Genomic DNA, 17,000 nt, shown 5'->3' on the forward strand with positions numbered 1-17,000 from the left:
TCTCGATGTAATTAGCAAAAGTTTAATTACTAATCGTTATATAAAATGTATACTGATTTTCTATAATGAATTGTATATATTAAACCAGTGGTGGAGTTTTCATTGCTCGATTCGTCCATTTTCACATTCATTTGTAAATTTTAAGTTTTATACTGAATTATATTCACAACACTTCAGTTTTTGTACTTTTAAGTAACAGCAAAATATCGTAAGTTTGCGTTTGACTCAATAACTTGTTGAGAGTGTTTGTTTTTTTTTTAATTTTAAATTTCAACCAAAAATGTTTATAATACATAATAGAAACACAAACTTTGTGGTTTTTTGCTGACAAATGAATATGTTTTTTTCGCATTTGCAAATTGAAATAACATTGGTCCATGAACTGTTTGAGTTTTCGCACAAAGATACTGAAGGTTTTAGTTGTCTGCTAACACAAGATTTCATAAAGTTATTAAATGTAAAGGATATAATAAATTTCACATTTTTTCAATTTATTTACGTAGTATTAAACTTTAATTTCACCCTCTAAGATAACAAAAGTTGTTTTGGTATAATTTTAAGTTTTTGTTTAAAAACTAGAATTGTAAAGAGAAATAAAGTGGATACAACCAAATTATTTTCTATCAGTCCCTACTGTACTTGAAAATATTTAGTTTGCTTAAGCTAAAGATTTATGTTGTTGTTTTTTTCTAGAAAGTGATAGATAACTTTCCATATTGTATATTGAATTGTTCTTATTTTAGCATTTTGATGTATGCAGTAGCTTGAGGGTCTTTGAGCTATCTTTAAAAAATATTTTTTTTTTGTATGTTTCTATGAGATTTAAATGTTTTATATTTGCTTGGTAAACAACTTTTTTTCTACAAATAAAATATTTTCTATAGTCGTTCACTAAAATACTAGTGGCTTAAATTTTATACAAACGAGACTGAAATGCTATGCTTGAGAGTAAAACTTAAGCGAGCTAAAATGATCATCTAGCTTTTTAGTTGCACAGAAGACATGCATAGTACTTGTCATGTTGACTTGCCATAGTTTGAAGAACAAGGTTCTTTTGTTGATAATTAAAATTAAGTTTGGTAATTTTTTTTACAAACAAAAAGTTTGTTTGTGCATGTTGTTATAGTGTAGCTAAATGTATATATTCTCAATGCTTTTATCAAAAATGTAACCACTATATATATTTTTTCTTTCGTTTACTTCTAACAAATTATAACTGATTAAGTTTTAAACTACTTTTTTCTCATAGGTTTAGCTGTCTTTATTTATTATCATATTATTTTGTTCGTAGTATTTTCTTTAAAATTTCAAAATGTATATTAAAGTGTTTTTTAAATTTTAGCAGTTAGCTCTTAACAATTTAATTAACTACAAAATTTTTAAATATCAAAAAAATAAACTGTGTTATTTTTTCAATTTGAATAAGATAAGTACGGATTGTTATTTTTAAATTAGCAAGCTAAACACGTTGATTTTTGTTACAAAAAATAATTGTTTGCTTTTTATTTCGTACAGCTTCCAGTGGGGCGATCAGGCAGCTTTCCTCCAAAAACCAATCAGCAGAGTGAGTGAATATTTTTTTTGTAATTTAACACATACAAAAAGTTTTAGTGTTTAAATGCTTGTTTCAGCTGGTCATGTTTGGTATTTTTAAAACTTTCTGGTTTGCATAAGTGTTTTTTTAGTTGCTTTATAAGTTTTGTAAGTGTTGTAAGTAGTTATTTAATTAATGATTTACTCATGAGGTACTGTTTTTTATTATAAACAGTTAAATACATCAGGGTTGACATATTTGTATAACATTTTTAATTTGTACTTGTTTACAAATGTGTTTTGTTTTTTAAATTTATTTTAAAGAAAAAGCTTTTCATTTTAAATTCTTTGATTTTAGTCATTTTTGTTGTAACAGCGATTGTTAGTTTTAACTAGTGATGTACCGGACCCACAATTTCGGGTCCGGCCGGACCCGGATCCAGACTTTTTTTTAAAATTAGAATCCGGCCGGAACCGGATCCGGACTTTTTTTTCAAATTAGAATCCGGCCGAAACCGGACCCGGACTTTTTTTTCAAATTAGAGTCCGGCCGGAACCGGATCCGGACTTTTTTTTTCAAATTAGAATCCGGCCGGATCCGGATATCAGACAAAAATGGCAATATCCGGCCGGACCCGGATAGTGAATCCGGTACATCACTAGAATAAACTAGCCTGAGTCAGAATGAGGTTTTTAAAAACTGAAAAAAAAGAACTTTAATCTAATAATAAGTAGAAAAGCTAGCCACAAGGTTTACAAATTTAGGTGTTATTTACAATTAAAAATCTGAAATCAAGTTCTTGAACAAAATACTTTAGAAAATTACAAAATATTGAACACTGGATCAGCTCAAACTCCTTCAAAATTTAAAAGAAAACTGTCTGAGTTTATATATAAATTAAACTAGCCTGAGGCAGTCCAAAATTTTCTAAAATTCCCAAAAATTTTCAAACTAGCAGGGTTTCCACTGTTTAAGTCAATAAAACTAGCTAGAGTAAGTATAAACAAGCCTGAGTCAGAATGAGGTTTTTAAAAACTGAAAAAATTACTTTAATCTAATAATCAGTAGAACAGCTAGCAAAGGTTGACAATTTGGTAGTAAAGTTGTTGTACACTTAACTTATTAGTACTACCCATCATAATTAAATCCTACCTTATTTAATTAATATCTAACAAATACTAAATTCTAACTAAGACGATTTTCTATAATCAGACACGACAGTTTTGAGTGATGAATCTTTTATATAAAACACACCAAGAAATACTAGCATATACAAAATTATTAATTACTTTGGTAACACTTTAAAAACTGGAAGCTATTTAAATCTATATCAAAAGACTTAAAACAAAAAACTAAAAATTAAATAAAACTTTTAGTAAACAACAAACTGTAAAATTTTTATAAACTATTAAACTATAAACCTGGATTAAATTTTTAAACAATTAAACACCTGTTGAAATATTCTTTTTTAAACAAAACACTACTTACAATAAGCATTCACAAAAACGTTCAAGATATTTTGTTGCTTCAAGCTACACACCAAATTAACTAACTGCTTACATATAAACTGCCTGCCATGTTTTGATGTTTTGTTGCATCAGTATTTAGTTTGAAACATTTTGTCATATGATTCTCATTGGCTCGTACATTCAACCGTTTTAATTCTAAATATTCTCTGAGCTCAACTTTAAACAATAAATAATGCAAGTATTCATTCCAAAGTTTTCAATTTTACAACATATGTAAAGAGTTTTATTTCATGAAATGTTTTTTTCATAGTTTAAATGTAAACAAATGTAAATTAGTCACGTGTTTAAAATGAGCCGATCACAGTAGGTGTTTAATTTTAACTGACGAAAATGACTCTTATCAATTTACACAGGGTTTGTTTTTGAAAAAATACTTTTCAGTATGTTCTTTTTTACTAACTAGATCCGGGTTCGGCCGGATCTCTGTTAGGATCCGGCCGGACCCGGATCCGGACTTTTTTTTCAAATTAGAATCCGGCCGGAACCGGACCCGGACTTTTTTTTCAAATTAGAGTCCGGCCGGAACCGGATCCGGACTTTTTTTTAAAATTAGAATCCGGCCGGATCCGGATATCAGACAAAAATGGCAATATCCGGCCGGACCCGGACCCGGATAGTGAGTCCGGTACATCACTAGTTTTAACAAATTTTATATAAAATTTAGACGCCTTTTAGGGAGAATAAATTGTAAATAAATTTTTGTATAACACTTTACATATGAAAATAAAATATAAGTAAAATAATTGAACTAGTTTAAGCTCTCTATATATTTCTCTTCTTTTATCATGAATATTAAAAATACATAGTAGTCTAATAGTTTATAAATAAGTTGGAATACCAACACAGGTGATTAAATATAATTAACTAATTTTTCATCTACGATGTAACTGCATATTAGTTATCAGAATTTAAAATTCATTTTAATCTGTTTCTTTTTATTACCAATATTTTTATTAATAAATTTCTAGTAAGCATAGAAATAATCAATTTAGTTTAAGAAAAACACATTTTGAGCAACATATTCAACATTTTTTTTTTCAGCAACAAAATGTTTTCATTCAGATCAACTCCGCAGCACGTGACAGATTTTTTCAGCAACTCCTCCACGGCAACCCCGTCGCCTAGCAACCAACCGAAAGGGGACTTCCCTCATCAGGAGGACCTGTTTGCCGCTGCCCCGCCCCCAATAAAGCCCGCAGGTTGGCCCAGCTGCTAAATTTGTCAAGTTTTGTAATTTGCTTGTATAAAAATCATTTGTCTCTTTCAGCACATGGTACTTACTTTACGGTTTAAGTTGAGAGTGGCTTATTTTATGCACTTGTATCTGTGAAAGTTTTTCAAAAGCTTCTCAAGCCACACTTTAAATCAGAATTTTGTTTACTAATGTTCATAATCATATAATTGCGAAAAACTTTAAAATAATCGCCCTAGTTTATTAGATATCAACTTTTCACTAAATAGTTTCCTGTATAAATGTTTATTTTCTTGCTATTTATTGCCTCCTGGTAACCAAACTTGCCCCCAATACATAAGGTATTAGGAAAAACTGTTTTGATTACTCAAGTTTTTAGACTCTTGCTATTGGGTATTCTGAAAAAAAAACTAAATTTATAAATCTTTTTTGATTTTATTTCTTAAAACAAGACTTTGTACCACTAACATTTTGTTGAAGACAGTTTTAAAATATAAATAATACAGAAATGTAGCTTTCAAAAAAACATCATTAAAGTTTGTCGTTAAAACTTAACAAAAAAGCCTTGCATCAAACTGTCAACATGGGTTACATGACAATTCAAATTCGGAAAACTCAAATTCCGACAATTCAAATTCTTAAATAAAAATTTAAAAGACTATTTCTCAAAAAGTAATATAAACTAAAAAATGATAAAAAATATATATGTAGATCTTATTAAAATCTACAAGCCACTTTTTCTTTTTTGAAAAATCTTAAATATTTATAAGCTATTTTAAAATTACTAAAAATAACTATGTTTTTTACTTTATTTAAGCCATATCTCAAAAAATATTTAATATTTTGCACAAAGAAAAAAATGGCAAATATATATCAATAGGAACTACATATGTATTTTTTATATTTGACAAATATACACTACTTTTTTAGTTGAGGCCCTTTCATTTTTTTTTTAAGAATTTGTATTGTCGTAATTTAAATTGTCCGAATTTGAACAGTCGTGCACCCGTCAACATGGTCTCTTTTTTTTTTTGCAAAAAAAAAACTTTAAACGTAGGTACATAAAAATGTTTAAAAAAATTATTAAAAAAGTTTATAAAATAGTTCATGCGTACAACTAATAATTAATGACCAAAAAAATTGAAAATTGAACCAATGACAAAAGTCTTAACCCTTGTAATTGGTTTAAGCTGGCGGAAAAACATTCTAGTCATCAAAAAGCTAACTTTTCTTTTTCTTTGCTGCAAACATTTAACAAAGTAACAAAACTGTTTTACTCATTATCAGGCGATTTGTTGCGGGCGTCCATGAAGTCGGCCCCTCCCACTTCGAGCAACATGATGTCCGGCATGAACGACAGGAAGGCTTCGATCTCGTCGATCAACTTCTTCCCTTCGCTTCCCACGGTTCCCGGCACCACCGGTTCGTGCAATATTGTTTGAATGTATTTACGAGAGTTAAAAGACAATGGCAAGAAAAAAAGTTTTAGTCTATTAATGTGTCACATTTAAAATAAGTTTAATAGAATTTGATTTAGCAGATACATCTTTGGCCATTGATAACTTTTAAAATATATTTTTTTAGCCTTACATGGCAAGCTTAAGTAAAATTATATTTTACCCGATAGTTAGATTATTTGAAATGAAATTGAATTTACAGGCCGTCCAAGGAACAGGTCGTCTCTGAGAGGTTCGGCTGATAAGAACGGGCTGACTAAAGAAAGTGATAAAAACGCTTCGTCGGATGAAGTTAACAGTAAACGTTAGTTGGTTATTTGAGTTGCTATAAACTTTAGGTAAACGTAAGTTAATTATAGTTTAGTGTATTTAGTTAAGAGCAAGAGTTGAATTCAGATTGAAAACTATTTTTTGATCATCTCACAACGTTTTTATATAACTAATGTCCTATTTGGACTTTTAATTGAATGTCTAAAAAAAAAGTTTATTTTAATTTGTCTTTCAACAATTTAAACAAAAATAAAATTTTTGTAACAGATATATCTTAGATATATTGATAAAATCGGTTTTAAATATTCAAATTAGTTTGATTCATTACTTTCGTTGATAAATAGTTCAACTAAGTTAGTATCCAAGTAATACATTTATTCATCTAAAACAGAGTTTCCCAAAGTGGGCCATCTCAGAAATTTAAAAGGCCCTAAGCTGTAAAGGGGCCATGATGCCAAAATTTGAAATTAACACAAAATATTCTGAAACTTATAATGAAAAAAAAAAGTTTTAGGTGTACAAGGGTAGTTTTGAAACTTATACTAGATATTACGGGAAAAGTTCAGAAATTTAGGGGGCCACAAAGACATAGTTTAAAATTTACACTAAATTTTCTGGAGTTGATGATGATGAAAAGCAAAAACGGTCTTATGCGTATTTAAGAGTAGTTTCTGTGGAATCTTGTAAGAGGGGTCACAGCTTTTTAAATTTCTTTAAAAGGGATTTTATGAATAAATACTGTGAAGCCCTGATCTAGAATCTAAGGAAAATAATTTAAAAACAAATCTACTAAAAATAGTTAAAAAAAAATTGACTATTTATGAACTTTTTGAAAATTTATACACCCAAAACTTTTTTAGAACAATCCTTTATTTCTTATGAGAACTTTTTTTAAAACAAAAAAAACCTTTTATTTAAGAAAAACAAGAAATTTGACAGTAAATGATTTTATTTGCAATTAGCAAGCATAAATTAATTTGCAAGCAAAAAATCCCCTTTTACGAAAAACAGAAGCGCCGCTGGCGTCGTCAGAGTCGTGGGACTCGATTTCGTCCGTTCGCAGCTGCAACACGCCCTCCGCGGACTTTCCCGCCACCAGGGGTCCGTCGCACTCGAGAGGGGGAAGCCCCCTGACCGTTTACAGCCACGGGGACCAGGTTCCGTTCGCGGTCAACTTCAAAGAGGTCGTCGACGCCACCATGAAGCCCCACGACGGAATGTTTGTTTGTTACTGATAATTGAATTGCTCATGTCGGTGATTGTTTAAAACATAACAGAACTTAAACATTAATTGTGTTAGTTTTTACTAATAGAATTGACAACTTTGATAAGTTCAGTTTGAATTTGTTGCATATATAAGATATTGAAATAAATTTGGTGATATATTTTTTCATAATATAATTATTAATCATTGTTTTGTTAGTCATGTTTTTTTTTTGATTAGAAACATTTATTGAGTTGAAATAATTCTAAATAAAGTATTATGAGATAAAAATTATAACTTAAAGTATTTTTTTTATTCAAATAATTCTAAGCTGACTAAAATTTTATCACAAAAACTTAAACAATAAATGTTTTTTTTTAAATTTACTATATTTACCAGATATGTAGCAAAAGTGAGAGGGGAGGTCCACCTTTCATTTTTTAAGGGCGTCGTAAAAACTTTATTGGCCAATCAGAGCGCTCCGTTGTCGGCACTCTCCTTTGAAATCACCCAGGTCCCGGTTGCCATGGAGATAGTGCCCAACAAATACCTGCTCAAAATGTTTGTTAAGTTATTTATTAGTTAATTATTTTAAAGCGCTTGTTCAACTAATAAACTGGTTGTTGGTTTTTTTATAATTGATTATTGTTCAATTTTGTAAACTATTGCTTTTAATATTTTTTATTTGATACAAATAAAATTGTTTTTTAAAAATAATCTCAATAACCTCCAAGTAACAACACTGAGCAACATTAAACAAAATGTATCGATGACCAAAATACCTCATTATTAGTAAATAATAATTGTGATGATTATGACGTCACAGGGAGTCGTTGAAGGACGGGGTGGCATTGTTCAGTTTCAACATGGCGGAGTTGATGAAATATTTTCACAAGGTTCAAGGAGACAAGAAAAGCTCGTACGTGGTCTTCACTGCCATCAAGTACATGGTAGTAGATTTTATTTAAATATTGATTAAGACTGAACATGTCTAATAGATTGAAACATTTTACAGGATTATTTAAGATAAACAATTAGTTTTTATTTATTTTATCTGAATTTGCAGTTGAATTTTTTGTTCAAATTCGGCCTTTTCTTGGCAGGAAACGTTTCAGTCTGTGGATTAAAAAATACATTTAATTGCGAAAATACCGTTAAATCTTGAATCACTTTTTTTCTGCTATTTTGAAACTTAAAAGTCGATTTGTTGGAGTGTTTTTTAAACCTATAACACTTTAAATTTCTTAAGTCCGCAGGAACTGGTACTCCACTCTCTGCAAGACCGGTTAAGTCTGAATCACTTTAAATAGGCTTATTTTTTAGTCTTAAACTCATTTTAGGAAATTTAAAAACTTTACTACTGTATGATAATTGAGCAACTTAAATAACAACTGATAAAACAACAAAAAACGTTAAATATTCGAAGTTCAATCAAAAGTTAGTAGCAAAATACGTATTAAAATTAAAAAACTGTATAAAAATAAAAGTTTGAAGAGATAATTTATTCTGAAAATTATTACTTTTTTTTTCAAAATACAAAGGTAAGTAATATAACTAATAACAGTCAACTGCTATCTGATCAAAGCTGGAGTTCTCAAGGAAATAAAATATTTTATGTTGTTTGTTCTTTTTTGAATCTCAAACCTTCAAATTAAAAGTTGCAGTTAATTCAATTGCATAGAAATATTTTTCAATTTAATCAAAAGCTCTGGGGTTTTGTTTTACGAAAATGATTAAAAAAAAACAAGCAATTTTTTTCAGTACAATCCAGAGCCGAGTAAGTGCAAAGACATACTTCCTGTGGATTTCAGTTGCAAGTGGAGTAATAATGGCAGCAACTCAAATCATGTAAAATTAGAATACAGGTTATTGAGCGTTTTATTTTTAATTTGAAAAGTTAAGAAATATTTGAATATACTTGTAATGAACTAAATATATTAGCTTAAGAAAACTACAAAATTAATTGCTTTTTAAGTACTTTGGTAATAGCTTAAAATTTATTTTTTGAAAGTTTAAAATAGGTTAACTTAAAAAAAAAACCATTATTATGGATATATGAATTATGTTTTTTTACTGTGTTGATAAATTGCAAAAACATAAAAAAACATTTGTTAGTTATGTATTATAAGTTAAGTTAAATGTGATTATTCATATATACATGGTTTAAATTACTTGGGGTATTTTAATATGAAAACAATAAAATGAATCAGCATGAAACTAATTAACAGTTACAACAAAGAGATGAGCTTGATGTCGAGCTTGGAATTCATTTTGCCCGTTGACAAGGAAATCACCAAAGTTGAAACTTCACCGCTTCCAGCTACGTGGTTTGTATGGAGTTATTTTTGTTTTAGATCTTTAAAAACTTGATCAATGTTTATTGGGAAGGATTCTTGTACACTATTTTGTTTTAAAGTATAAACGTTACAATAAATAACGGACGATGATTGAAAACAGTGGGGTATCAATTATTTATTATCCTTTATAAAAAAGAGTAATGGATAAGTATTTTTTACCTATAATTTTTTTTTAACTCAAATAATGGCAAGCCCTGCTGTAAGTACTGTCTTAAGTTGATTGGCTTCAATATTAAGCAAAGACACATACAAAGAATTTTTATTTTCCTATACAAAACAAAATAATAAATACATTTATTTACCTTCCAAACCACTTTGTTATTCATACTTTACTTTTCATTATTCACACTTTCACAGGAAACCGTTTGAAAAGCGTCTCTGCTGGAAGAGTGGCGGCTCTTTCGCGCCACCGAGCGGCAGAAGCGTGGTTACGGAGGGCGAAGTGGTGACTTGCGAGGCGTGCCAGTCGCCATCTAGCGGAAATCAGATTGCCGCCATTTTCGCGTCGCCGAACGAAGTGGTGAGCGGGGTGGGGTTCCGGGTGAACTGCCCGGGGTACAAGGCCACCGTCGTCAAGAAATCCTTCAAAACAGGTTTTTTTTTAAATTTATTTGCACACATTCATTTCTTAATACAAAGTGTTTTTGTTTATGATGATAGATACAATTTTTCCGTTTGTCTTAATTGTTTTTAGATAACTTTGTTCACATGCGTTTGTTTATACAAAGTTTCCGTGTATGCAGTGCTAATTATTTTTTTTATGTTTCTGTTTCGGTGTTCCAGCATTAGTTTGATTTCTGTTTAGAGAATCAAAATGTGAAGAAATTTTTAATGTGATGGGTGTAAAATAGTGTGAAATGTTTGAGAAATCTTGCTGTCGAAGTTGTTTTAAACATTGTAAAAGTAATTTATATATTTAGTTAAGATTTAAATTTACTTTTTTAAAACCTGAAAAATTTTATTTTGTTAGTTTCACATCTAATTTTAAGTTTTTTTTTTCAGGAAAGTATTTTTCTACGCTCAGCACGTAGTGCTTTCAATTCTCCCCCGATCCAACATATCCTGGTGCTATATTCATGTGAGGGAACTTCCCTTTGTTAAAATTCATGTAAGAGATTTTTCCCTTTGTTGAAATTCACGTGAGGAAACTTCTCTTGTTCAAATTCATGTGAGGGAATTACCCTTTGTTGAAAATCGTGTGATGCTGCTGCCCGAATCACTCTCTTTGATTTTTTTTTTATAATTTCTGTTGACGACTTTTTTGAAAATTGTTGTGCGATGTACTAAAGTGCAATAATAGCAAAAACTTGTTTTTTTTTTTAATTCTTTTCTCCGCGCAGTGTTCATATAATTTTGATATTTTCTACTAAAAAGCAGTCTTTCCGCAAGAGCTTGGTGTAATATGCTTTAACTTTTATATTTAAAACAATTTTTACACTAAAAGTTAAAAGTAGTTGACTTGACATTAAGTTGTTTAAGCTTCATTTTGTCTATTATTAGTTTTAGAAGCTATTAAGTATAGTTACACTAAATTAAGATCATTCTAAAGCACTTGCTTATTTCAAACAAAATTATGCTTGATTTTTATGGTTTTATTTCAACTTTTGTTAGTTGGAAAAATGTTTTAATGTTCAACTTAAAAAGCTTAAAGTTTAAGAATTGTAAATAGATAAATTTATTTCTATTTTTTCACATAAATAGTTTGTACTTAAGATTTTTTTAGTTATCTTAAAGCTGTAGAAAAATTGAAATGTAAAAAAAAATATTTTTAGTAAACACAAGTTCAAATACAAAGTTTTAATTTAAGAAAACTTATTTATTTATACTAATAACTGTAATATTTAAATTCAAACAATTTTTAAGCATACTTTCCTTTTTTTTTCTTGTTTTGTGGGATATAATTTTTTTGTAGACGCTTTTAATAAGTTAATTAAATTCAAATCAGTTTTTTTAAATTATATTTTAGTAATTTTTGTTTTAGATAAATCTATTACTGTACTAGCAAAAAAATAGGTACACATTTAAGTTCTGTAAATTATAATAATCTGGATTTAAAAATAAATTACAATTAAGAATATACTTATTTTATATTTTAGAAACTTATTTAAAAAGAATCAAAACCATATTTTGCCTCACCAATTAATATTTTATTTGAGGTAGTTTTAGAATATGCGTTTACAAGCTATCATTTAAGCTTGTTAAGCTTTTTAAAACAAGAACCTTGAAATGTACTCTTAGTTTACCTTTCAGAACACTTAAGTGCTTAGCGAATAAAAATTTAAGCATAATTTCCTTCAATATCTTGAAGAACAAACTTAGGTTTAATTATCAGTTTGCAACAAATTTAAATAATTCAATCAAGATGTGATATTACAAGGCAGCAGGTTTTTTGACGAATAAAAGCGCGCGAAACCAACTGCATAAACAGACTGCAATCCGGAGATTTACGGGCGAAGTGGAACTACAGCTCTCCAAGTGGTTGGAATGCTAGAGCTGCTGTTCCACCTAGTCAAAAAGAAGGATAAGGAAAATTTATGAACCACTTCAGTTTTCTACTTATTTCATTTTTTTTTTTTTTAATTGTTTTTTTACAACTTTATTCGACCTTCAAACATTTGATAAGTCGGAGCTAACTCATAAAAACATAAAAGTCGGAGCTAACATAAAACTCAGTTAAATAAGAATATTGGTAATCAAAATAATTTGAAATATGTTATATTGTTGCAGTAAAACCATGATAAATTTGAATACTTTGGAAAATTTTATTTGGGGATATTCAAAGAAAACTTTAAAGGAAAAAAAAAATTCCATCATTATAAAGTTAGTTTAAAAAGTAATTTTAAAAAAATCGTATTTTAATTTTTAAGAAAAACTAAAATAGACAAAAAAAAACGTTAAATTTTTAAAGGGGCCCCACTACTAAATTCAAATTTCAATCCAATGGATTTTTTAAATTAAAGGCAAAAGAGCGTTCTCTAAAAAAATCTAATTTAGCTATAAAGACAAGGAAAATAATTGGATCTAAAGTAGTTTTTGAAATTTTTTCAAAACTGCAGTGCAGATAATGCTAATCGAGCCAAAGTAACCCTCAAGTTATTTAGAGGATAAAACTGTGGTTTTATTTTAAGACATGTTTCATTTTGAATACCGAATACTTTGAATTATTCAGTCCAGTCTGGGTATTTATGTTAGTAAGCTTTGAAAAGATGTGTGTAACAAAGATTGGTTATCCATGTAACTTAATTCATGGTAGTTTAAAAATTTTTTAGTTTATCATATGTATTGTGAGTAAAATATCGTACTAAGTTAATGCATATTTTAGTTTAGCTCTTAATATAAAAATAACTATTATTTATTGGTAAATATATTTTCTGAGCTTTATTTCATTAATTTTTAAATTCAAAGTAGTTTTATAGCTCATAAATTTTATGGTTTTTAAATGCATGACACTTCACAAAAATAACTAGGTTATCTAAGTTCACATTTCCGTGGTTGGTTATAAAATAAGAAGATGTATAAAATAATTTGAAAAAATAATTAAGCTATAATGCTTTTACTAATTTTTAATCATAATAATATAAAATCATAAAAATAATAAACATAAATCATAAATAACACAAATAACTTTTTAAATATTGAAAAAATACTTGTACTTTTTCACTTAGTAATTTTATAAAAATATATTTTTGTAAATAGATGAAAAATATAAGATCATGTCAAAACATAGAAATGATCAGTGTTTAAAATAAGTAACATGTAAAGTTTTGAAGCGCTCTTTTTCATGTTTTTAACTTGTAACGCCTTTTGAACTAAAAACTTTTCAAAGGTTAATTGTTTTGTTTTCACCATAGGGTGTTGCATATAACAGCTTTATTTTATATTATTTATATAAAAAAATTATAAGCTAAAAAAATCTGACCTTAACTTTGATTTTAAACTGCTATAATAAAAATATAACATCGACATGTAGATCAGGTTTTTCTTAAACTTTTTTTTTTCAAATGTCCGCTTTTAAACAAAAAAAATTATGACCTCCTCCAACAAAGTTTCTCAAAAAACTACGGTTAAAAATGCTTAAAGACTTTTTATTAATTTTAATTTTGCTCTTCCTCATCAACTACAGAATATCTACGTCTTAAATTTTAAACTATGACCTCATTGCACCCTTTGGCCCCGTTGCAGCTTATAGCCCTTTAAATTTCTTTAAGGGCCCTTACAAGGGACAATTAGCCCATTTTGGAAAACCCTGATCTACATCTTATTTTTTGTTGTTTGAATTTTAAGGATTTTGTTTACCTTCTTGAATACAAAACCTTGATTCAAATACCTTTATTTGAGTTATGCTAAATTGAAATCAAAACAAAAGAGCAAGAAGTTTTAAAAACTTCAATTTCTTAATGTTTATTAACTTTATATGTTTTGTTTAATGTTGAAATAATTAAAAAGTATTGCATAACATTTTAATGTTTGGGCAACTATTTTACAATAATATTTTTATAGGGTTGTTTAAAGATGAAGACAGAGTTTGGTGGGACTTAATCATGATTATCTTTTGGACCCTTTTACATCTGTACATCTTTTGCAAGGTTTGGAATCTGGTAGAAAAGATGGTGAAAAAAACAAAAGGTTCAGATTGTTTTGTTCATTATTTGTGTACTGAATTACAATAGCTTTTAGGCGATGCTTTTTTATAGTATCATTTAGAAACAAGATGACAAATGTTACTATATGAAACATAATAAGTAAACATTATTTATTAAATAGTTTTATGAGTGAATAATACCTTTGTAAGTGAAATTAAAAAAAAATGTTTTATAATTTAAATAAATAGCAAGGCCATAGGGGGGGTAGGCCATGTTTTTTACAAGTTGATCTTATTTTATAGAGTTTTTACTAAGCTTCAAGTTGCTTTTTACCGTTTTTAAAAATTCGAATTAGTTTTTGAGATATGACCGGCCAAAGTCGGGCCGCATAACAGGTTCCTTATGGGGAAGGAAAAACTAAAACGGCGAAAAAAGACTAATGCATTCAAAATCTATCTCCTCCTTCATTTTTTAAGCAATCTTCTTCAAACTTTTACAGTCTATTTTTTATACAATAAAAAAAAAAACATTATTTGTGACTTTAAAAAATTTCAAGTAAAAATACCTTTTTTTTGAAAAAAAAAAAAATTTTGATAAAAAATCACTTTTTTTTTTTTTTTTTGTCATAAAATTTTTATTTTTTGAAATTATTAAAATTCACAAATAGCGTTTTTTTCTCATAATGTAAGGAACATTTCCTAAAAATTTGAAGAAGATTGCTTGTAAAATGAAGGAGAAGATAGATTTTAAAGCCCGTTTTTTAAAACTCGAAAAAAACGGCTTTAAAGTTACCCCTTATATACCCTTTATAAAGACAACCCTTTATATAGCCGGTCATAAAAAAAAAGTTACTTAATATTTTTAAAATCTAAAAAAAGCATCTAAAAGATTATGAAATTTACTATAATATAAGTCTATATGTTATTTTTGGTCAAAAAATGGCTTCTACCCCCCCCTTTGGCTTTTCATTTTAAACTTAAGTTGAAAATTACAAAATATTTGTTTAAGAACGTAGTTTAAGTTTTAAAGTTCATTAGAAACGTTATTTGTAACCGAGTTTTATTATAAAAAGTTTGTGCAAACTTAGTCAATACTACACGATGGGGGTTAAGTCGTAACTAAATATTTTATTTATCAGATAATAATAAAAATAAAAGTAGAATTTTGAGTCACATTTATACAAAGCTGTGTAAAGCTGAGATAAGTTGTTTATAAAAATATTTTTTTAAGTAAGTTAAAAGTTATTTAAGGTTAAAAACCGTCAGCATTTCAATTTTTAGCTCAATATGAACTAAAAAATTTCTTAAGTATTTTCATAAAATTACTTGCAAGCACTACAAAAAGAAACTAAATTTCTTACAACTTGCTTTTTTTTTTCAATTTTTCTTTGTAATGACATAGTGTTTATAAAAAGCATGAAGACTTTATAAAAAAAAATTATTTTTTAATTTCAGACACCTTCTAAAAAACATAAGATCCATTAAAAAATTGAGTTACAATAAAAGCTTAAAGCCTAAAACTCAAAACTTCTAAAAATTTTTTTTGTAGCTTTTCCATTATATATACCCCATCAAAAGAGAAAAATTAAGTTAAATCTCCTTAAAGTTTCTTGATTTATATGACCTTCATTTTCGGTTTTTATGCCTTTTAACACTAATGAGTTAAAAAAAAGCACATTTTAGAACAAAAATGATACCAATAGTTTAAAACTTTTGAATAATTAATACTATTTCGAATGAGAACTATAACATAATAAATAAAAAATGTTAAAAAAAAAAGTACATTAGGTATAGTTGTGGCAACTTTTAGTTTTGTTGTAAAGTAAATGTTATATTTTTGCATAAATTTAACAAAAGCTAGCAGCATAAAACATTACACACTCTTTAAAAAAACCTAAGCAGAAAGAAGAATAATAAGTTTTAAAAGGAGGAGACCATGTTATATTGAAAATGTATGCCTTTCAATTTAATTTTATAGTCAACAAAAAGAAAATTAAGGCTTGCCATTGTTTAGTATACTAACTTGTAAACTTTATTAAGATACTTTTATAAAAAGCATTGACTTTTTTTTCTAATGTTAAATAATTCTTTTAAAAGCATTATTGTCGATGCAAGGTATAAGAGTTTGAGTATAGATTTGTAAACTAATCACATTATTAAGTTACTATATATAAGTTTCAAATGAACTTAGAAAATAAGCTAAAAAGGGTGAGAACATGAAGTTATAAACATGAATTTTAATAATAAGTTTAACTTGAAAGTATTCAGTATACTACAGATTAAAAATGAGACTAAGTGTTTCTCTTAATAATGTAAAAAATAACTTATCACAAATATTTAAACAAGCAATAATTTTCCAGGAACAAAAGCACATGAACCAAACAAAAAAGATGAATAGATTTTTAGAAGATTGTTTATGATACTCTGAAGACTATGAAGTTTTTGAAACAACTTTTTTAGAATTAAAAAATAGCTGTAAATAAAACTTTGTTTTAATAAACAAATTTTCAATTACTTATTCTTACTTGCTTAGTTTTATTGTCCTATTTTCATGTTCTATTTTATATATTAGATACTAAATCACTGCTGTTATATTAACTAAATTCCATATACATGAAAAGTTTATAGTATGCTTTAACAATATGATTGGTTTTAAATGAAAAAAAGTGAATTTAAGTAACTGTGTTTTTTTTCGGCTGGCCATATTAACAGGAAAAATTTCTTTAAGGGCCATAAAATTTTTGGAAGTTTTACTTTATTAAATAAATTTGCATGTAACAACAAGTATGAAATAAAATATAACTTAACTAGGCAGCACAATTTGTTCACTACCAGAAAAGAGCATATAAATTAAAAATATTTTTTATTTAGGGTG

General features: G+C 27.8%; 1 protein-coding gene across 2 annotated transcripts in view; it reads left to right on the top strand.

Moving 5' to 3' along the window:
• Positions 1 to 11,402, top strand: part of LOC145842005 (F-BAR domain only protein 2-like) — a 32,755-nt gene extending 21,353 nt beyond the window's left edge. For both annotated transcript variants that reach the window (XM_082949345.1, XM_082949346.1), the window contains 11 exons: positions 1,516 to 1,564; positions 4,126 to 4,262; positions 5,543 to 5,677; positions 5,915 to 6,016; positions 6,994 to 7,201; positions 7,586 to 7,747; positions 8,013 to 8,136; positions 8,948 to 9,051; positions 9,415 to 9,513; positions 9,901 to 10,136; positions 10,546 to 11,402. In XM_082949345.1, the coding sequence (XP_082805471.1) occupies positions 1,516 to 1,564; positions 4,126 to 4,262; positions 5,543 to 5,677; positions 5,915 to 6,016; positions 6,994 to 7,201; positions 7,586 to 7,747; positions 8,013 to 8,136; positions 8,948 to 9,051; positions 9,415 to 9,513; positions 9,901 to 10,136; positions 10,546 to 10,574 (1,385 nt within the window). In that variant the 3' untranslated portion in view covers positions 10,575 to 11,402. The remainder of the gene's footprint in view (positions 1 to 1,515; positions 1,565 to 4,125; positions 4,263 to 5,542; positions 5,678 to 5,914; positions 6,017 to 6,993; positions 7,202 to 7,585; positions 7,748 to 8,012; positions 8,137 to 8,947; positions 9,052 to 9,414; positions 9,514 to 9,900; positions 10,137 to 10,545) is intronic.
• Positions 11,403 to 17,000: the final 5,598 nt, after the last annotated feature.

This window comes from Thalia democratica, chromosome 8 (genome assembly GCF_965202585.1).
Source record: "Thalia democratica chromosome 8, ktThaDemo2.hap1.1, whole genome shotgun sequence".
NCBI classification, from domain to species: domain Eukaryota; kingdom Metazoa; phylum Chordata; class Thaliacea; order Salpida; family Salpidae; genus Thalia; species Thalia democratica.